The 18,196-nt window shown below is 37.7% G+C and overlaps 1 protein-coding gene across 1 annotated transcript in view; it reads right to left on the bottom strand.

Moving 5' to 3' along the window:
- The window catches only part of LOC110164036 (receptor-type tyrosine-protein phosphatase T-like), a 153,128-nt gene that overhangs the window by 14,135 nt on the left and 120,797 nt on the right, over nucleotides 1-18,196 (bottom strand). Inside the window, exons 11-17 of the mRNA XM_055160283.1 lie at nucleotides 16,954-17,051; nucleotides 16,619-16,735; nucleotides 11,280-11,434; nucleotides 5,796-5,931; nucleotides 2,781-2,930; nucleotides 2,027-2,200; nucleotides 492-623 (exon numbers count right to left, since the gene is read on the bottom strand). Coding sequence (XP_055016258.1) covers nucleotides 492-623; nucleotides 2,027-2,200; nucleotides 2,781-2,930; nucleotides 5,796-5,931; nucleotides 11,280-11,434; nucleotides 16,619-16,735; nucleotides 16,954-17,051 — 962 coding nt within the window. The remainder of the gene's footprint in view (nucleotides 1-491; nucleotides 624-2,026; nucleotides 2,201-2,780; nucleotides 2,931-5,795; nucleotides 5,932-11,279; nucleotides 11,435-16,618; nucleotides 16,736-16,953; nucleotides 17,052-18,196) is intronic.

Raw genomic sequence — 18,196 nt, 5'->3', positions numbered from 1 at the left:
AAGGTAAAAGGGAGCTGCTAACTTGAAAAATACCACTGCATTACATCACAAGGTGGAACAGAGCATTTTGAGCATTTTGAGCTTTGGGGATATAGACAGTCTAATAATAAAAGATTACTCAAACTAATGTTAGAATGAAACAAACTCGACTTTCGGAATGTTTTTGAGGAGGTAACAGCATTATAACACAGCTTAAAGCTCACAAGAATAAATATTGTGTATTTTTTAACCTTTAAATGCTTAAATAAATACTGAAATTTCCCAGACATTCACTGTTCACTGTTGTGCTTCTTCCCTTCAGTCTGACACTGTGCTGGTGCTGCCAGAGGAACACTATAAATAAAGCCTCCTGAGTAATGGAGACATGGACAGACTCATTCATAAAGCAGTCCACAGAGTCTCCTCCCCCCTCGCGTTACAGACTCCAAATGCTCCGGAGCTTTCCTCAAGTTCAAAAGGAGAAAGGACAGTCATCTAAAGTGAGTTTGTACCTGTGCCGCATCCATCTCATTCAGCATGACAATAGACGAGCAGTTATAGTCAAACACCAGCCTCCAGAAGTCTGCCATCGTGTTTGGCAAAGGATGCTGGGTAACGATGAAGGCCGCGGGCTGCTTATGGCTCTGAAAGAAGGGATCACATAAATACGGGTGTGTTTATTTTGAAAAGAGAAACTACTACTGCAGTCAGGATAATAACATTTCAGACTCAATACTAAGGAACAGACTTCATACTCAATACCGACTCTGATACCACAATAATAGTAACAAAAAACACTCTTTATTCAGACAATAGAATGTGATTTTCAACATTAAATTATAGTACTTTCTCTTATATTACCGTGTGACCTTATATCTGTGTAATCCCTCAGTTTCCCAGGTAGATAAAGTATGTGCTCTTATACTTGTTCTGTCTTGTGAATGACTTTTTTTTTTAGTATCGATACTTCCTCAAATGAGTATCTAGTTTCGATACTCATCAATTACTATCTGATTCTGGATACTTTTCACAACCCTGCAAACTACAGTCATGAATGCGTGTACTGAAAATGTGGAAAGTCAAAAAGTAAAGAGAACGAAATGAAAAAGAACTAGTTTTGCAGATCTAATACAATTTGTAAAGCTAATCTGGATCTAAACATTGACTTAGAAAAACTTTATTGATCCACAAGAGAAATTACAAGAGACACAGCAGCTCACACATCGCAATACATATGATAATAAAGTGCAAAAATATAAATGGTAATAATAAATTCAAAATAAGTAACAAAAATAACAAGACTGATGACAAAAAAAGCATAATTATATAAATGTATATGTTCATGTAACAATAACATTAAAAAATGTGGGTGATTATGTATCTACTGGGTAACAACAAGGTAAATAAGAGAAGTTACGTGGTACCTAAGATTTAAAAATAATGGTAACTACAAAGTAAATAAGTAATTACCTAGAAAAACTTCAAGTAATACAAATATTATATCTCAGCTATATACAATAGGGGTATGCAACAATATTGAAATATCTTTATATTGCGCTACTAAATTAGTTTACTGTGGGCTGCTGTATCGGTATAATATTTTATAGTATTTTTTGTTATCTTGAAGTAATGTTTTTTTGTGACCGTACTACAATTTTGTTGCTTATCTAGTGGAAGTATATTTGTTTATGCAATACACTTGATATATTCACTGTTTTGATGATTAATATAAGTGTATTTCATATTAATTTTGCACAAGTAGCAGTTTAACAAATGTTAAAATGTTGCTAAAATGTATTTGGTTTTTAAAAAACAGGTATGAATCGCAATCAAGTCTCATGTGTAATATATAAATTCTTGTATGTATGGCCATATTGTGATAATATTATAACGTGAGATGTGTATTTTATCAAATCATGAGGGACCCTGTGATTACCAGCCCTAATATACAAGAGGTTATAAAAGTAGTGACTGACAGGACATTGGGTTATCTAGTACATAAGTATGAGTTGTGTTACAGTTGTATGGGGTACAAAGAGTCACTTACGTCCATTAGAGCAGCGTTGATGTAGTTGGAGCTTTCTCCGTCGACTGATATGAGGAAGGGCAGGCAGCGGTCTGCGGACAGCACGTCCATGCTGCGGTTTTTATCGTGATTCCTTGGTAACAAACCCACACTGCAGTCTTCGGGGCGTACTCTAGGTGTCACTATGTTCAAGGTCTGAAAAGCAAAAGAACAGAAGAAGTTAAAGTGGGAATACAAACCAAAACTGTCCACAACCACGGGCCCATCAGAAATTGTTTACATGTGCTTTGGTGGTTATTTTCCTTATCACTGATCTGGGTACCTATGACAACGTCAATCCAGATTGGAATTGGGACTTTCTCTTTAACTTTCTCAGTTTTCTGTATTGATTTATCTGTAAACTCAGTGCATTATTATGTATTATTATCTGCATCAACTTAAGTTTTTGCCAGTTTTGTTATTGTCTTACTTATTCCTCCTTGGTCTTTATAGTTGACCTCATGATATAGTGTTCAAAGGCCAGCGAAAAGGAAAAGGAAGGAGAAAAAAGGAGGTATTTTTACCCAATTTCAGATGGGGCCAACATCTGAAATTTTACCTAGTTTGCTCTAAAACTGAAAAGAAGTCTGGGAACAGTGGTATTCAAACATCATATACAGTTTAGCAGCAAAAGAAAAAAAAGTTTATTTAGTGTTTAGTTCCACTTTAAAATCATTCATTTTCTTCATAATGCTAAACAGACATGATATATAGTAAAAAGGGAAATGTTTCTGACCTGGAACTCATCTTTGATTTGGCTGGAGTTGGTCTGAGGGTCTATTCTGCTGATGTTGTAGTAAACAGCTCTGAACTCACACACTGGGATGGCTGTGTTTCCACAGAGACAGGCCTCCAAGATGGCGTCGTGGACAAATACATACTGCTCCTGCAAATAAGACTCCATTAAAAAAAAAAAACACATCGAATTGCCTCGTGTGTGTTCCTCTGTGTTGTTATTCTTATTTATTTTATATTAATTGTTTATTTGAATAGAGACAGATATAAGAAACACAGATTAAAAGTCCTATATTACACAAAACTGACTCTTGTAAGCTTTAAGCCATGTTGTAATGTTGTTACCTCCTCAAACCATACCTAGAGTGTGTTTAGTTTCATTCACACGTTTGAGTAATCCTTTATTATTAGTCCTTTTACATCTCCAAAGCTCAAAAGGTCCCACCTTGAAGCAGTAATTTTCAAGCTACCTTTTACCCTCAGTTCAATCGAAATAGGCAAATCCAGGGCTGAAATAATCCAAATGACTCTAGAGAAGGTGTATGGCTTTTAAAAACACAGTGGAGCCACATGAGATCCCAAGGTGCAACAGTGTCTTAATGTTTAAGGCTACGTCCATATAACAACGCTCCTGGATTTTTTCTTTTACGGGCTGAAAAAAATTTGCGTCCACACACGTGTCAGATCAATAAATATTCACAGCCAGATGACAACGGAGCACTGACTGAAAACGATGTAATACACATGCCACACCTGTATGCGGCGCTGTTAACAATGATAATAATATTTAATAATGCAGTTCTCATCACCGTTTATTTAATTAAAAAAAACAAACTTTAAGGTAATTTTTCGGTTTTAGCCATAAGATTTGGATCAGAATAATTAGAATAACTTGGTCTCAAAACCCAACATTTTAATTAATTGTGCATAATCTTTATTACTGATCCGTGAGCATAATCAGTGGTGCGTGTTGTTAGCATTAGCACTAGCAGCGTGTCTCGGTTGCGCGGTAATGGGAGCGGCTTTGTAGGCTACACCTCTCCCATTTCGGCAATGCTCTTACAGTCTACGTCATCGTTTTCCAAAAGCTGAGGTTTCTTTGTCCACATGACAACACAAAGCCTGCCTTTTCAGATTTCTCCAGTGTGGGACGCATTCTCAAAAAAAAAAAAAAAAGTTTTCGCCCGCCCAAAACGCCGGCTCCGTGTGGACAAAAGAACAAAGTGAATAAAAACTTCACCATTTCCACCAAAAAACAAAGAACTCAGCCTAAACATGCAGGGTTTGTGTGTTAAATATCTGTGAATGAAACAAAACACAAGTCCAGGTATGTTTTTGATGAGGAGGAAACAACATTATAATCAATCAGAAAATAGTGTAATATAGGCCCTTTAACAATAAAGTGATCTAATGTGGGTATAACAGAGTTTATAGTCTAGGCTAATTTGCAAAACCAGTCCCCAGAAGGGCTTTTATCACTTCAGATTTCACTGAAAAGCAAACATTATAAACAAAACTGCAGATATAATGAACTTGCCAAGAGAATCAAAAAATATCTAAAAAATAATATTATAATATGTGTAATATGTGTATAAATACCCCCCTCTGTCCCTTAAGCCGTCCACATACTCTCACTATATCACATACACACAGTTTACTTTGACTATTACTGTTAGAAGCTCTTCAGTCCAATTATATCCAGATGGAGTGTTTGGCTTCGTTTTTCTCCTCCACAGCCTCATTAGTGCGCCTCTTGCTTTTATCGGTTAACATTTATTTACTTGTCAGTGCCCTGCTGTGGGCTGAATGCCATTTGTTGTCTGTGGGGCGGAGAGCGGGGTTAAAAAGCTCCTATGACTGATTCTGGTCATTAGACACTTCAGTGGAATACCAAACAGAGAAAGATTCCTCTTGTGAACAGTAAGTCGATTTTAAAGATGCACTGTGGAACTTTTTGGATGGGGGTCCGTCACCTGCGTGTTCCTATAGATACATCACTCTGGCTGGAATGTTCCACAGTATGACACTAAACAGCTCTACTTTACATTTATTCAATTACAGGTGGTTTTCTGACTGTGAGCAGGGTCGCCTCTCCACAGATCTGACCTGTAAGCCGTGGAACATTCCAGACAAAGCAATAACATCTTCATGGAGAAAAGCATTTGTTGGGCCCTCCATCAGAAAAGTTACACAATGCAATATTAAAAAAAATAAAAATAAAAAATGTAGTAGTATAATAGTATGGTAGTCAGAGGTGGGTAGAGTAGCCAAAAATTGTACTCAAGTAAAAGCAATATTACTGGAAAATATTATTACTCTAGTAGTAGGAAGTAAAAGTTCAAGAAATTACTTAAGTAGGAGTAAAGAAGTATTTGTGAACATTACTGCATAAGTAAGAGTAACTTTAACAGTAACTGACAGGACGTAACATCTGATTTATAATTTGAAGTGAAATGTAATTGGATAAAACATTAAATAATGCACAAAATCTACTATTTTAGTTACTTATCTATTTAGTCTAACAACAAAGGTGGGTAGAGTAGCCAAAAAATGGACTTAAATGAAGTTAATGTTACTTCAGAATAATATTACTCTAGTAGAAGTACAAGGTAGTGGTCTAAAAAACTACTCAAGTAAGAGCAACTTAAATAGTAACTGTCTGGACAAAATCTGATTTATAATTTGAAGTGAACAAAATCACAATTTGAAGTGAACAAAATCAGGTTATTTCAAAAGATAGACACAAAATTGAATCATATCTGAAGGAGTAGTGCAAAAACCGCAACATGTTCAAATAATTTCATATTGTCAACATAAAGATTTTGTTACTTGTAGACTTGCTCACAGTGGGAAGAGAAAGTTTTACTCAAGTTAAACTTAGTGTTACTTCAATAAACTCAAGTAGGGGTAAAAGTATGCTGCTGAAAAGTACAATTTCTTTCAAAAAGTTACAGTAACCACCTCTGACAGTAGTATAGTATAACAGGATACAGCTATTTGGAGTCAGTTCACTCACCTCAGTCTGCACCATGTTGACCCTCTGTGACCTCAGCTCTCGAATACAGTTAAAAATATCCACCACGCCTTCGTTCTCTGCCATGTCCAACATAATGTCCACCGCGATGAAGCAGCCTGTCCGCCCCGCTCCGGCACTGCACAAACACACACAGAATACAGTTTCAACGGGCTCGCTGCATTCACCCACATACAACATACAGGTTCACCAACCTGCAACACAAATCTTTAGCAGTTTAATACGCTACAAAATTCTTACCTGACCAATGTATAATTCAAAGAAAATGAAGACACTTTATTCATGGATTTTAACTTCCTGTTTATAGCCTCAGTTTTACTTTTCACCATTCAAAAAATATAATATTGTTTCGAATTGTTAAAAATTTTCATCACTCTGAAATCTGTGGAAGCAAAACAACACTTTGGAAATAAAAAAGAAACAAAAAAACAGACCCTAAACCTTCTGAAGCCTAGATATTATTTATTTATTTTTACAAATGTACATAGAAATGCTAAGGGATGTTTAGAGAGTTTTATAGGGAAGTGGATCTTGGGGATCTCGCCCAGGATTTTTGCCAAGAAAAATCAAGTCTTATTTCTTGTAATTTAGTGCATTTTAGATAAAGGATGGTGCTGTTTGTCATCAGCTGAAGCTCTGCTGTGCTGCTCTGCTCCATCAGTCCTCCTCACTGTGTCCCTGTCCACAAATGAAATCCATGTGTTAACCTTTACAAAGTGGCCAACGGGACAAAAATTCAGAGCTTTTATTCTTGAAATGTTCTTCAGCTTCACGATAAGACATAAGTGGCAGTTTTAAGGTCCCCACGGTGACGGTGTATTTAACCTCATGTTCTGCTCTTGATGGGATGTAAGACTTCTCTCTGGGGCCAGGTTCTCAGCAGACGGGAGCTTTAAAAGGTCAGCACTTCGACAAGACATAAAAAGTGATTGGAGCAGATTAGTGACACTGGGGGAAAATATTCCATTTGTAACCGAATGGTCCCACAATTCAGTATAACGCTTTACTGACGAATTCCTCCTTTTCCATTTGTGATTAAAGTGGGAATAAATACCTAAACTCCTCCCACACCTACATTTCAAATAGAGCTGCTAAACTGGATAGTACCTGGGCGACTAAAGAAGAGAGTAAGAGGAGGAGGAGGGGCAGGTCTGGAGGTATAAGGAACAGTGTGATTGGTCTGACAGGTATCCACATTTCAAAGTCCGCTCTTGCAGCCAGGTCTTTGTTTCAGAAATACTGTAATCAGGGCACTATACGGGACTATAAATCGGGATGAGGGGGTTTTTTTACTCTCACACACCTGGGATACTGTCCTGAGGAAGTCGGACTGCAGATGGCGCTGTCGTCCTGCCTCCACCGGTAGGAAGACAGCGCCAAAACCTGTATAAATCAGCTGACCAGACACGTCACAGCAACATGACGTGACCACTCTGAGGAAGACCACTATTGAGCAGTCGGTCTGAAAATAGAACCTAATAATATACAAATCGGAAGACCAAATGAACCTCACTGGACTGTAATGAGGGCAGTCTCTTGTGATGTCACCAACTACTTGAAATCGCAGAGGTCACTAAAGGCAAAACAACTTTGATTGAATTATTTTCATTTTCAGAAAGCAACAAATTTACCTACTTTGCACTAAAGTTGCTAGGAACAGACAATGACTCACCATACACCAGACCTGGGCATTGTGCAGCTCCAGAGCCACATACGGCCCTTTGTTTGACTCTGACCAGCCCATTTAAGATAATTTGGAATCACAAAATAAACATATTTTATAATTTTACATCATGCATGGACTAAAATGCATTGCTTTTATTTTCAAGGTGTTTTATTTTATTTTTTTTATGAGGCAACCTAATTTTTTCATTGGTTAGTCATAACATAAACATTTACCAGTCTTATACAGCTTATCAAAACAATCCTATTTACTGCTTTTTATTAAAAAATATATTATTAATATTATGCAGAATTGAGTTAAGCATTTTCTGTTTCTCATTTGACCTTATGGAAAAAAAGAATTGCCCACCCCTGATACAGTCAAGCAGCGAAAAAAAAAAAAAAACGAAAAAATGGTTTTAGTGTTTATTTCCACTTCAGTTTGTCCAGAATAAATATTTTGTGTTCAAATGAAATGTTTACTAAGTGAAGTTTTACTTTGGTTTCTAATACAAGCTATACGTGTGTGTAAATTGACTTCTCCAAAACAATCTTTCCTCCACTACAGATGTAAACAGGTTTCAAATTGTTCACCGTGTCAATAAACGTGGGTCCAGACTTGTTGGTAGCGACGATATTGGATAGAGTGATGTAGAGCGGCCAGTAAACAGACAGACAGCTCAGAGGAAAACTACAACAGTCACTTGTGATTTGGGGGCGCTTTCTGACGTCTTTGGCCCATGTCACAGGCTTCACCCACACAGCCTCACTCACACAAGGGGCCGTGCAGCTCTCAGCATTCATCATGAAGCTGACAGCTAATCTCCTCTCTCTCTCTCCTGGTGTCTTTGGGAAAAACGTCTGGGGAATTACAAAGTGAACGATGGCTCCTCCCTCTCTGTCCTCCTCCTCTTTTCCATCCCTCCATCCGTGGCCTGATCTCTCCCCCGTGACACCCACCGCTGCTCCAATGTTTCCTCCACCTTCACAAGGGCTTATCTTCACTTTCAAGCTAATGCTGTCAAAGGTTTGGCAACGCAAGTTTCATCCTTGTTGCAGGAATCAAAGCTGAACATGCTGCTAAACTGGGCACTGCCCGGAAGACGAAAGAGGACAGTGTGTGTCATCCCGATAGGTCCCATTGCGAAATAAAATGCAATTCTGTCAACTGGCCAAAGGATTTTGTGAATAGTGAAAACATTTCACCACTGTTCCAAGTAGCTTCTTCAGTTCTGACAGGGATCTGAAAGTCACTAAGGCTAAAACGAATCACCGTATCATCGTATCGGAAACGATTTACGTCCAGACACGTCGTTTCTTTGTCAGCAAGCCTTCCCTATCCACACAGGTTTAAGCATATTTGTTTATGTTTTACAGAAACTAAACTTAAAACTGCATGGCTAATTTGCCTAAACTGAGCACTTAAAAAACAGCTTGTTATTGTACGCTGTTTTTTGATTGAATGCTTGAAAATGTCAGCTTCTGTTGGACTAAAGGACACGACTCAGTGGTGTGTATGAGTGTTCTTCTGTGACAGAGGGGTTTTCTGCTGATGGTGAGTCTGTTTTGTGCTTCTATCGCGTTGGAGATGGTTCATGTTAAACTTTTCAGAGATTATACGTATAGGCTGTATGTATGAATATACATATATTCTAGCCTCTTAGTGTTTTGGCGGTGAATTACTTTGCGGTGCATAGATCTACGTCAGCGTATCAGCGTTTTCAGGTGTCCACACAGTGCCAGATCAGATCCTTAATCAGATGAATTCGTGGGAGCTGGCGGCACCAGATCGTTCCTTCTCTGGAGCTGTTTTCCATCGGATTAGTGTGCACAAACACTGCATCAACAACAAAAACAACTCGAATAGGTACTAGAGTATGTATTAACTGCCTTAAATATGTATTGCACAACTTTTCTGGTGGAGACTTTGTCACTTGCTCGTCACCAAGGAGATGTTATTGCTTTGCCTGGAATGTTCCATGGTATGACATTAAACACATCTATCTAGGTTTCATTTATTACAGCTGTTTCTTTTGCTCAAAAATGCAATAATTATCTCTGTGAATAGGGTTGCCTCTCCACTCTCCACAGATCTGACCTATAATGTAGCCTAGACATAACACTAACATCTCCACAAAGACAAACAGATGGTGGACCCTCCCCTAATAAAGTTACTGAATTGTAGGAGATAACTACAGTGAAACTAACACACCCCAGTTGTATAAAGTAAGAAGTATTTGTTATTAGTCAAGTACACTGAACCACCCAAAGGTGTGAACTGTCTCTTGGGTGACAGGTTGTACTTTAGCTCCCCATTTCTGCTCAGAGATGTATTGTCTTTCCTGACAAATATAGCCTCTTTGACCCCTCTCTTTGGCAGGAAAGACAATCTATCTCTGAACTGAAATAGGGGTCGAAGGTACAACCTCCCATTGACAACTCCATCCTCAGACCCAAACCAAAACAAAGAAAACAAATAGATAGATGCTCATGACAGCAGACAGGTTAAAGGAAAATTTGTTGAAAAATTATGCAAAATATGACTCAATTTCACACCTTTAGGTAGTTCGATAGACTTAACTAATAACACATACTCATTACTGTTAACAGCTAAGGTGTAGTTTCAGTGTTAGCTCCTCCTTTCAGACAAATTTAAGGCAGTGTCTTACCAGAACCCTGTCAGAACTGAAGAAGCTACATGGATGATAGTGTATTAACTCAATGTCAGATAATAAAATCAAGTGTGCTGTTTTAAAATAAAGATTTAATCATTTGTGGCTTTTATCTAAAGTTAAACTTTTTTTTATCTTTTAAACGTTTTGAACAAGTTATGCACACTTTTATTTCATCACGCCTGGACTACTGTAATGCACTTTATTCCGGCATCTCACAAAACAAACTTTACTGACTACAGTTAGTCCAAAACTCTGCGGTGCGACTTTTAACAGGAACCAAAAGAAGAGAGCACATTACCCCAATCCTTGCATCTTTGTAGTGGCTTCCTGTTCATTTTAGAATTGATTTTAAGATTTTACTGTTTGTTTTTAAAGCTTCGACTGGACTGGCCCCACAGAACGTCTCCGACCTCATCCAAATTTACATCCCCGTGTGCGCTCTGAGGTCCGAGGGCCAGCTCCAGTGCTTGGTGCCTAAGACAAGACTTCAAACCAGGGGGGACCAGGCCTTCTCTGTGGCCGGCCCCAAACTCAGGAACGCTCTGCCCCACGTCCAAACAGCCCCCACAGTGGAGAGTTTTAAGTCTCATCTTAAAACCTACTTTTATTCTCTGGCTTTTAACACCGTGTGAGTTGTGTGGTCGTCTGAGTCTTGTATTTATTTATTTAATTAACTTTTACTGTATTTTATTGGTTTTATTTATTTATTGCTATTCTATGATTTTGCACTTATTTTATTTTACTTTTTTATTATTTCAAGATGTGTGATTAGATCTGAGTTTTTTAAATTTAAAATTTTATCATTTTATTATTGTTGTTATTATTTATTTGTGCAGCACTTTGGAAACTGTTTGTGCAATGTGCTATATAAATAAAGTGGATTGGATAATAGCAACTGAAAATAAAATAAAATATATTCTATAACAAATAAAATAATAAAATAAAATCAGTATTAAAGGTGCACTGTGTAACTTGTGAGCTGAAAAATCTGTCACAGGCTTTCTACATAGAGGTGTTGAGAACCCCTCCAGAAAAGTTTCACAATGCACCTTTAATTCCATATACAGTAGAGTATTTCGTGTCCAGGCTTGACCAACAGATGACAGTGTTTTGAGACCGTTGCTCTCACCTGCAGTGCACCACTATGGGCCCAGCGTCCGGAGGGTTCAGGAACTTGACCTGTCGGATGAATCCCAACAGTCCAGTGGCGTAGCAGGGAACGCCGTGATCGGGCCAACTGGTGAAGTGGAACTGCCTCAGCTCCCGGATCTCGTGATGACCCTTCTGTAAGACACACACAGAGGGAAAATATTATAAAACATGTCACACGGAATTAGGGAATCGATACCTGATCCACTAGGTATGTGTCCCTGTTTTCCGATACTTATCCGATACTTCTGTTAGTCACTTTGAAAAAACAAACATTATTTTATCAGCTCAACGTAAAACCTCCTCAAAAAACATACTAGAGGTTATGTTTTGTTTCATTCTCACATGTTTGAGCAACATTTTATTATTAGTCTGTCTACATCTCCAAAGCTCTTAATGCTTCGTTCCACCTTGTGATGTCATGAAGCAATTAGCAGCTACCTTTTACCTTTAGTTCAGTAGAGATTTAACAAACCCAGGTCTGAAATGATCAAAATGATTCTAGTGAAGGTGTATGGAGTTTAAAACACAGTGAAGCACTTCCTGTATCACCACATGACATCAAAAGGTGCTTGAGATGTTTGAGAGAAGAACTCCGCCCAAATATGGAAAGTTTGTGCATTAAACATGTGTGAATGAAACAAAACACAACTCTATGTATGTTTGACATTATAACATAGATCAAAAATAAGTTTAATATACACCCTTTAATCTTATTGGAAGTTTTAATAACACATTGAAGCAATTTTAAGGAAAGTAAATGCACATCAGTACAAGGTTATGGGCAGTTACTCAAAGCCTAAGTATTGATATAGATATTGGAACTGAAAAAAAGCTGAATTGGTACACTTCATTTACAAAAAAATAAAATAAAATAAACAAAAACAAAATGAAAAGAGTGCTGAGTAAAGGGAGAGTGGGTATCATTGGACAATTTAACAGTTTGACGCTGAATCTTGCTGGAGCAATGTCATGACAGCCTTGGGCCACAACAAAACCTTTATCTCTGACATATTTCACGGGGCTTCCACCTGGCTTTAAAGTTCCCCAAACTTTTCACCAACCCTGAACGCACCATAAGCTCTGAGTGACCCTTTCTTATACCATATCTCTGAGGTCTCCATAGCGATGCATTGAATAATTCACACTTATTGATCGCTTGATTCTGTAGCAGCTAAACAGAGCTTTGGTGGAAGAGTGCGCGTCCTTCTCTGCTCACTTTGCTCCAGGAATAGACCTCAGAGACACTGCTGTTCTCACAAATGTAATTCAAGACTGAGGCTGGATTCAATTGTTGCTTTAGCCTCCAAAACAGGGTCAGGAGATGGAGAGTGGAGGAGGAGGAGGAAAAAAGGAGAAACAGGGGAAACAGGTAGAGTGATAGAGTGAACCTGGGCACAAAAGCAAGGGAAATACAAAATGGAAAACTACAAGTGCTACTACCGTTTGAGCCAGGGCTTATTGTACGGCTTTCTGATGTTAAAATCTCTGGATCAATAGCTTTTACAGTTCAGATGAGACCTCAGTATAAACGCAGGTCATGGAAAATAAATGGCTTACATAGATACCGTACCTGCCTGTCACTATACTGAATTTATACAAGAATCACACATAGAGTAGAGTTTGTCCTATTTTAAATTTCTATGGTTGGGGGAGGCTCCAGCGTATGACAAAAAATGTAAAAAGTGTAACCAAATTTTCAGGTGCCACCTCAGTTGCTTTTAGTGGTTCATAAGTACTCACTAATAACATTGTAGGAAATAGATGCCTTTCAAACTTCAGTAACTTGAGTATAATGTGAAAAGACATATTTAAAAGGAAAAATATTATGTAAAATAGACTTTTGAGCTTTGAATCGTGTTATAATGTTGTCCCATTATCATCATCTTACTCAGTTATATTTCAATTGATACGTGCATGTTTGAGTAACCCTGTATTGTCCTACAACTGAGGCTTGAGTGCTCAGAAAATTGCTGTTTTCACCTAATCCCTAGCTCTGCTCACTTCTCTGTACTTTATTAAACTACACGGTCTAAAGAAGTGGACTGAGGGAGTGTGGCGTCAACTATAGTGTTCGGCTGCAGTCAAATGAAGCTCACAGAGGTTTGCAGTTATAAAGTTATCGGAAATTTGGAGTCGAGTTCCAGATTAGGAATAGGAATCTAATACGAGACAAAACTGCAAAATAAAAACACCAAGATCACGCAGAAAGGGTTAATATGAACATTTTAAGACCAGAACGACGTGGCTCAGTAAAACAGTTACAGACAGAGGGGGGACAGTTTTTCAATGTAAAGTCAATTGGAGCCAGTGTCGATGGAGCCAAAAGCGCCCCCATGTTCACTTCCTATCTGGAACGAGGCCGGTAGAGGGTTTGCTATGTTCATTTATAGTCCATTTTCATTACTTAAAAAAAAAAATAAAAAATTGAAAAAGTTTTTTAACAGCGAGTGTCATAAATTTGTGACAGACCTTTTGGATCAAGATAGAACCTGAGATAGCACCTGCATACCAAAGCTGGTTTGTGCATAGGCAGAATGACAAGCTCTTGTTTCTAGTTGTCGCATATTTACAACATACCCACATTTCAAGTTTTTTTTTTTCCCTATAGTCAAATTAATAATGTCAACTTAATTTTTTTTATACACATCTATATAAATTCAGGTGGTTAAATAGTACTTTTTCACTTTCAAGCCACTCAAAGCACTTTTACATCAAGGAACCACTCGCCCATTCACACACGTTCACACACCAGTGTACGCAGGCACTGAGGGCGAGATGGGTTAAGTGTCTTACCCAAGGACACAAAACAGCATTCATTAGTGAGAGCTACAATCGCACCACCAAACTATGGGTCAGTAGATAGGACCGCTCTTCCAATAATGTTTATGTTGAGAGCGGGATTCGAAAAGCCAACTTTCAGATCAGTGGGCAAACGCTACACCAACAAAAAAATAAGCGTAATATGTTTTCTTAAAAGTGCACTGTGTAACTTTTTTTCCATGGAGACTTTATTTCTCTGCCTGAAATGTTTCACAGTAGCATTAAACTTATCTATCTTGCATTTATTCAATCCCAGGTGTTTTTATTTGTCAAAAAGCATGAGCACGTTCGTCCTCTCTACAGATCTGACGTGTAACTTTGCTTGGTTGTGTCACTTTTAATGCAATACTGTGGAATATTCTGGACCCTCCACCTTGCAGGTTAAAGTTCTCATGTGTCAGATCATTAGTAAAGTCTGCTTGGATTTTTTCAGTACAACTTTATTAAACATTAAAAGAAACTCTTAACTCTTGAGACCCAAACGTAGTATTTTCCTGTCGATCAACCACCAGTCTGCACTTGCACAAAGGGGTTCTTGTACCATTCACACATACCCTAGTTAATTTAAGCTGTTCAAGTATTACCTCCCCTTTTAAGTCCGTAGCTCTTTCATTAGCATCGGAGCATTTAGTGAAGTGACAGATGAGCTGCTCCTCTGAATGTGAGACACTGAACGCAGAGGTGCACTGGATTCATGTCTTTCTAAAACTACTGCAGTTTCAAACATGTCTTCGTAAGCTGCTTTAGCTCCACAGAAGAGAGGGGGAGGAAGGAGAGGGAGGAAGAGGAGGAGGAGGGGGGTGAGGAGGGAGAGGTAAGAAAAGGAGCTGACATAAGGAGCTTAGAAAAATTGAGGTGTGAAGAGAGAGTGGATTCGGTCATAAAAGTGTATTAATGCAGGTAAAAGTGCATACTGTAGTGTTTTTTTGCTTCTGTCAACTAGGGCTGAGCGATTTCGGAAAAAAAATATCTAATTGCAATTTTCCTGACAAGCATTATGAAGATTGGATTAAGTTCAAAGTTAGCGTTTTATACACGTCAAGAAGCATTAACATATGAGCAAAGACTAAAATCTGAACAGATGCTGAAACTAATACAAAGATCTCATTTCAGAATATGTTTGTAGAAATCTAAATTACAAGGCTATTGTTACTTTTTTATTCATAACATAATAATTTCTCATTTGCAAAGGATATTATGCTAGTTAAATAATCGCAGTCCTTGCAATTAACTAATTTCATGACTATCAAAATTGCAGTTTTGTTGTATCTTGCAGCCCTATGTCAACTACACATTACTACTTCCAGATTCAGTCCTGTCCCTCAAATATCCCCTCTAGGGCTGGAGTCCTTTAATCATTTAGTCAATTAATTTATGTCTTAGTCGACCAAAACTTAGACTGGTTAATGGACATTTTTTAATATAGTTTTTTCCCCACCTTCAAGGCACTTAAAGCGCTTTACAACAAGGAAACACTCGCCCATTCACACACACTTTCATACACCAGTGTTCGCAGACACCAGGAGTGACGTGGGTTAAGTGTCTTGCCCAAGGACAGAACACAGACTGTATTCATCTGTGGGAGCCAGCCAACCTGTGGGTCAGTGGATCTCACCGCTCAACCAATTAAGTTTATGTCGACAGCAGGAATCAAACCGCTATGCTTCGGATCAGTGGACAAATGCTCTTACCAACTGAGCTACTGCTGCCCTGATATTGGTCATTTGACGATTAGTAGTTAGTATTCGTTTAAGGATCAGTAGTAGATTAGTAGTAGGATTAGTTTAAGGTTTTTTATTTTATTTTTTCATGGGACAACTGAAGAGTAGCTGGAGAATATCTAGTGTGAGTCAGCTAATGATTTAAAGGGCTCAAATGTTATTATGTTGTTTCCTCATCAAAAACAGACCTGGAGTTGGGTTTTGTTTCCTTAACACATTTAACACACAAACCCTGAATATTCTCTCAAATAGAAAATACTTTGGTCTACCTCGTGATGTCATGCCGTAATACAGGACGTGCACCGCTCCACTCTCTACTGAACTAAAGGTAAAAGGCAGCTGTTAACTCAAAAACTACAGTTTCATGAGAGCACAAGGTCGAACAGAACATTCATATCTTTGGAGATGTAATCAGACTAATAATAAATGATTAAAAATAAACATGTGAATGAAACAAAACATGACTCTGGGTGTGCTTTTGATAAGGAAATTACATAATAACATGGCCTAAAGCTCACAAGAGTCAATTTTGTGTAATATAGAATCAAGTACATTTTAGTTTAAATGGTTAAATTTGCATGAACTGTGTACATTATGGGTCAGATCATAATAGTTTTGATATTTATTGCCTCCAATTAGTCTCCTTTTAGTAGACTAATTGGTCAACAAGTCATCTCTTTAATCGACTAATCATGTTTTTTTTGTCAACTACAGCCCAAGTCTCCCTGACAGAATCTGTAAAGGAATAATAAACATAAAGTTAATAAAGTTTTACCTTTTGTACAGAGAACGTGCGTATGACGTATTCAGCCAGTGGTTCAGTTTCAATCAGAGTGACTTTAATGTCCCCATACACCTCCGTCTCATCGGGCCAGTAGCGCACGCATTTGACCTAGAAAATACAACAAAGATTCAGTATTTTTTTCTAGTAAAAACAATACAAACAACTAAATTTAACATGATGTTCAAAAATATAGCATGGTATAAATGATGTGAACATTTTCTGCTCGTTTTCCCATAGAAAAAAAACGACAAATCCTCTTTAAAACTCTTTCTTTTCGGCTTCTTCCCTCCACTCACGAGTTCTAATCCCCGGTTCGGTTGACTCACCCGTCCCACCTCCACCAGGTTGGTTACCATGACGATGGAGGCGGAGTTCTCCTGCCAAACCATCCTCCAGAAATCCCTCACCGTCTCCTGCATGGGCCCTGGAGACACACATATATTTTAATACGTACAAGAAGTGGGAGGTATAGAAAAATAGATCACATCCCAGTGGCTGTTTTGGAGCTAAAAGGGTACTGTCTAATGTACAGTTTAAGCAGATTACAACTTGAATATTAAGGTCACGGTCTTAAAATACTAAAATTAAACACAAAGAGAATACATAACAATTTTAACAAGGTGATATTTTTGAACTTTTGTGGTTTATTTTACAGTCTATTCTTATTCTGTGCAATATTTGAACCTAAACCACACCATTATAGGCTTGAAAAACTGTTTCAAGAATCAGGCTTAATTCCTTATTTAAGTAGTTATCAAGCCTGAATCATTCTTAATAAACATGCTTTTCATCAGGAATTAAGTCTTTGTTCACGCTGTTTTAAGGTTGTAACATTATTATTATTATTATCATTTCAGATTTCATAATTTCATTTATTTTTCTTTATCCTCTTACTACATACATACATACATACTAGAGGTGTAACGATATCCAAGTCTCATGATACGATATCGTCACGGTATGAATCTCACAGTACGATATTTATTGCGTGAATCGTGGGAAAGCTCACGATATAGTTGGGAGGCTCACAATATTACGATATTATACATAATAACTAGACTAAAATGCTTTGACCAGTCATTTTGTACAACATTTATTGTCATATTCTAGGGATGTGACAATATCCAAATCTCTCGGTATAATATTATCACGATATGCATCTCACGGTACGATATTTATTGCGATATTTTGAAGGGGCTAATAATTAAAGATGGGACACTTTTTGCTTTTAAAATACCTTGACAAGATTTTGGTGTGAATTATTACTGCCATAATCCCAAGAATTCAAGTCAAAAACATATTTCTTCATGTTGTTGTCTGTTGTCTCACTGAAATGAATCATGGGATATGTAGTTCTCTATGTTTGTAAACTGTTACTACTATAAAACCCATGTATTTAAGCAAAGAAACTTGTGATTCGAGATATTGTGACAGTCCACGATATTATTGTGAGACTTTTGATAATACGATATCAAGATATTTTGGTTATTGTTACATCCCTAATACAGACATACATACATACTACGCAATAATAGACATGTCTCAGTCTGAGTTAGTATGTACTTTGGT

Source organism: Boleophthalmus pectinirostris, unplaced genomic scaffold (genome assembly GCF_026225935.1).
Source record: "Boleophthalmus pectinirostris isolate CB_2022bp ecotype Guang Dong unplaced genomic scaffold, ASM2622593v1 HiC_scaffold_3, whole genome shotgun sequence".
Taxonomy (NCBI): domain Eukaryota; kingdom Metazoa; phylum Chordata; class Actinopteri; order Gobiiformes; family Gobiidae; genus Boleophthalmus; species Boleophthalmus pectinirostris.
The sequence above is the reverse complement of the archived record's forward strand: the minus strand, read 5'-3'. Positions and strand labels throughout refer to the sequence as shown.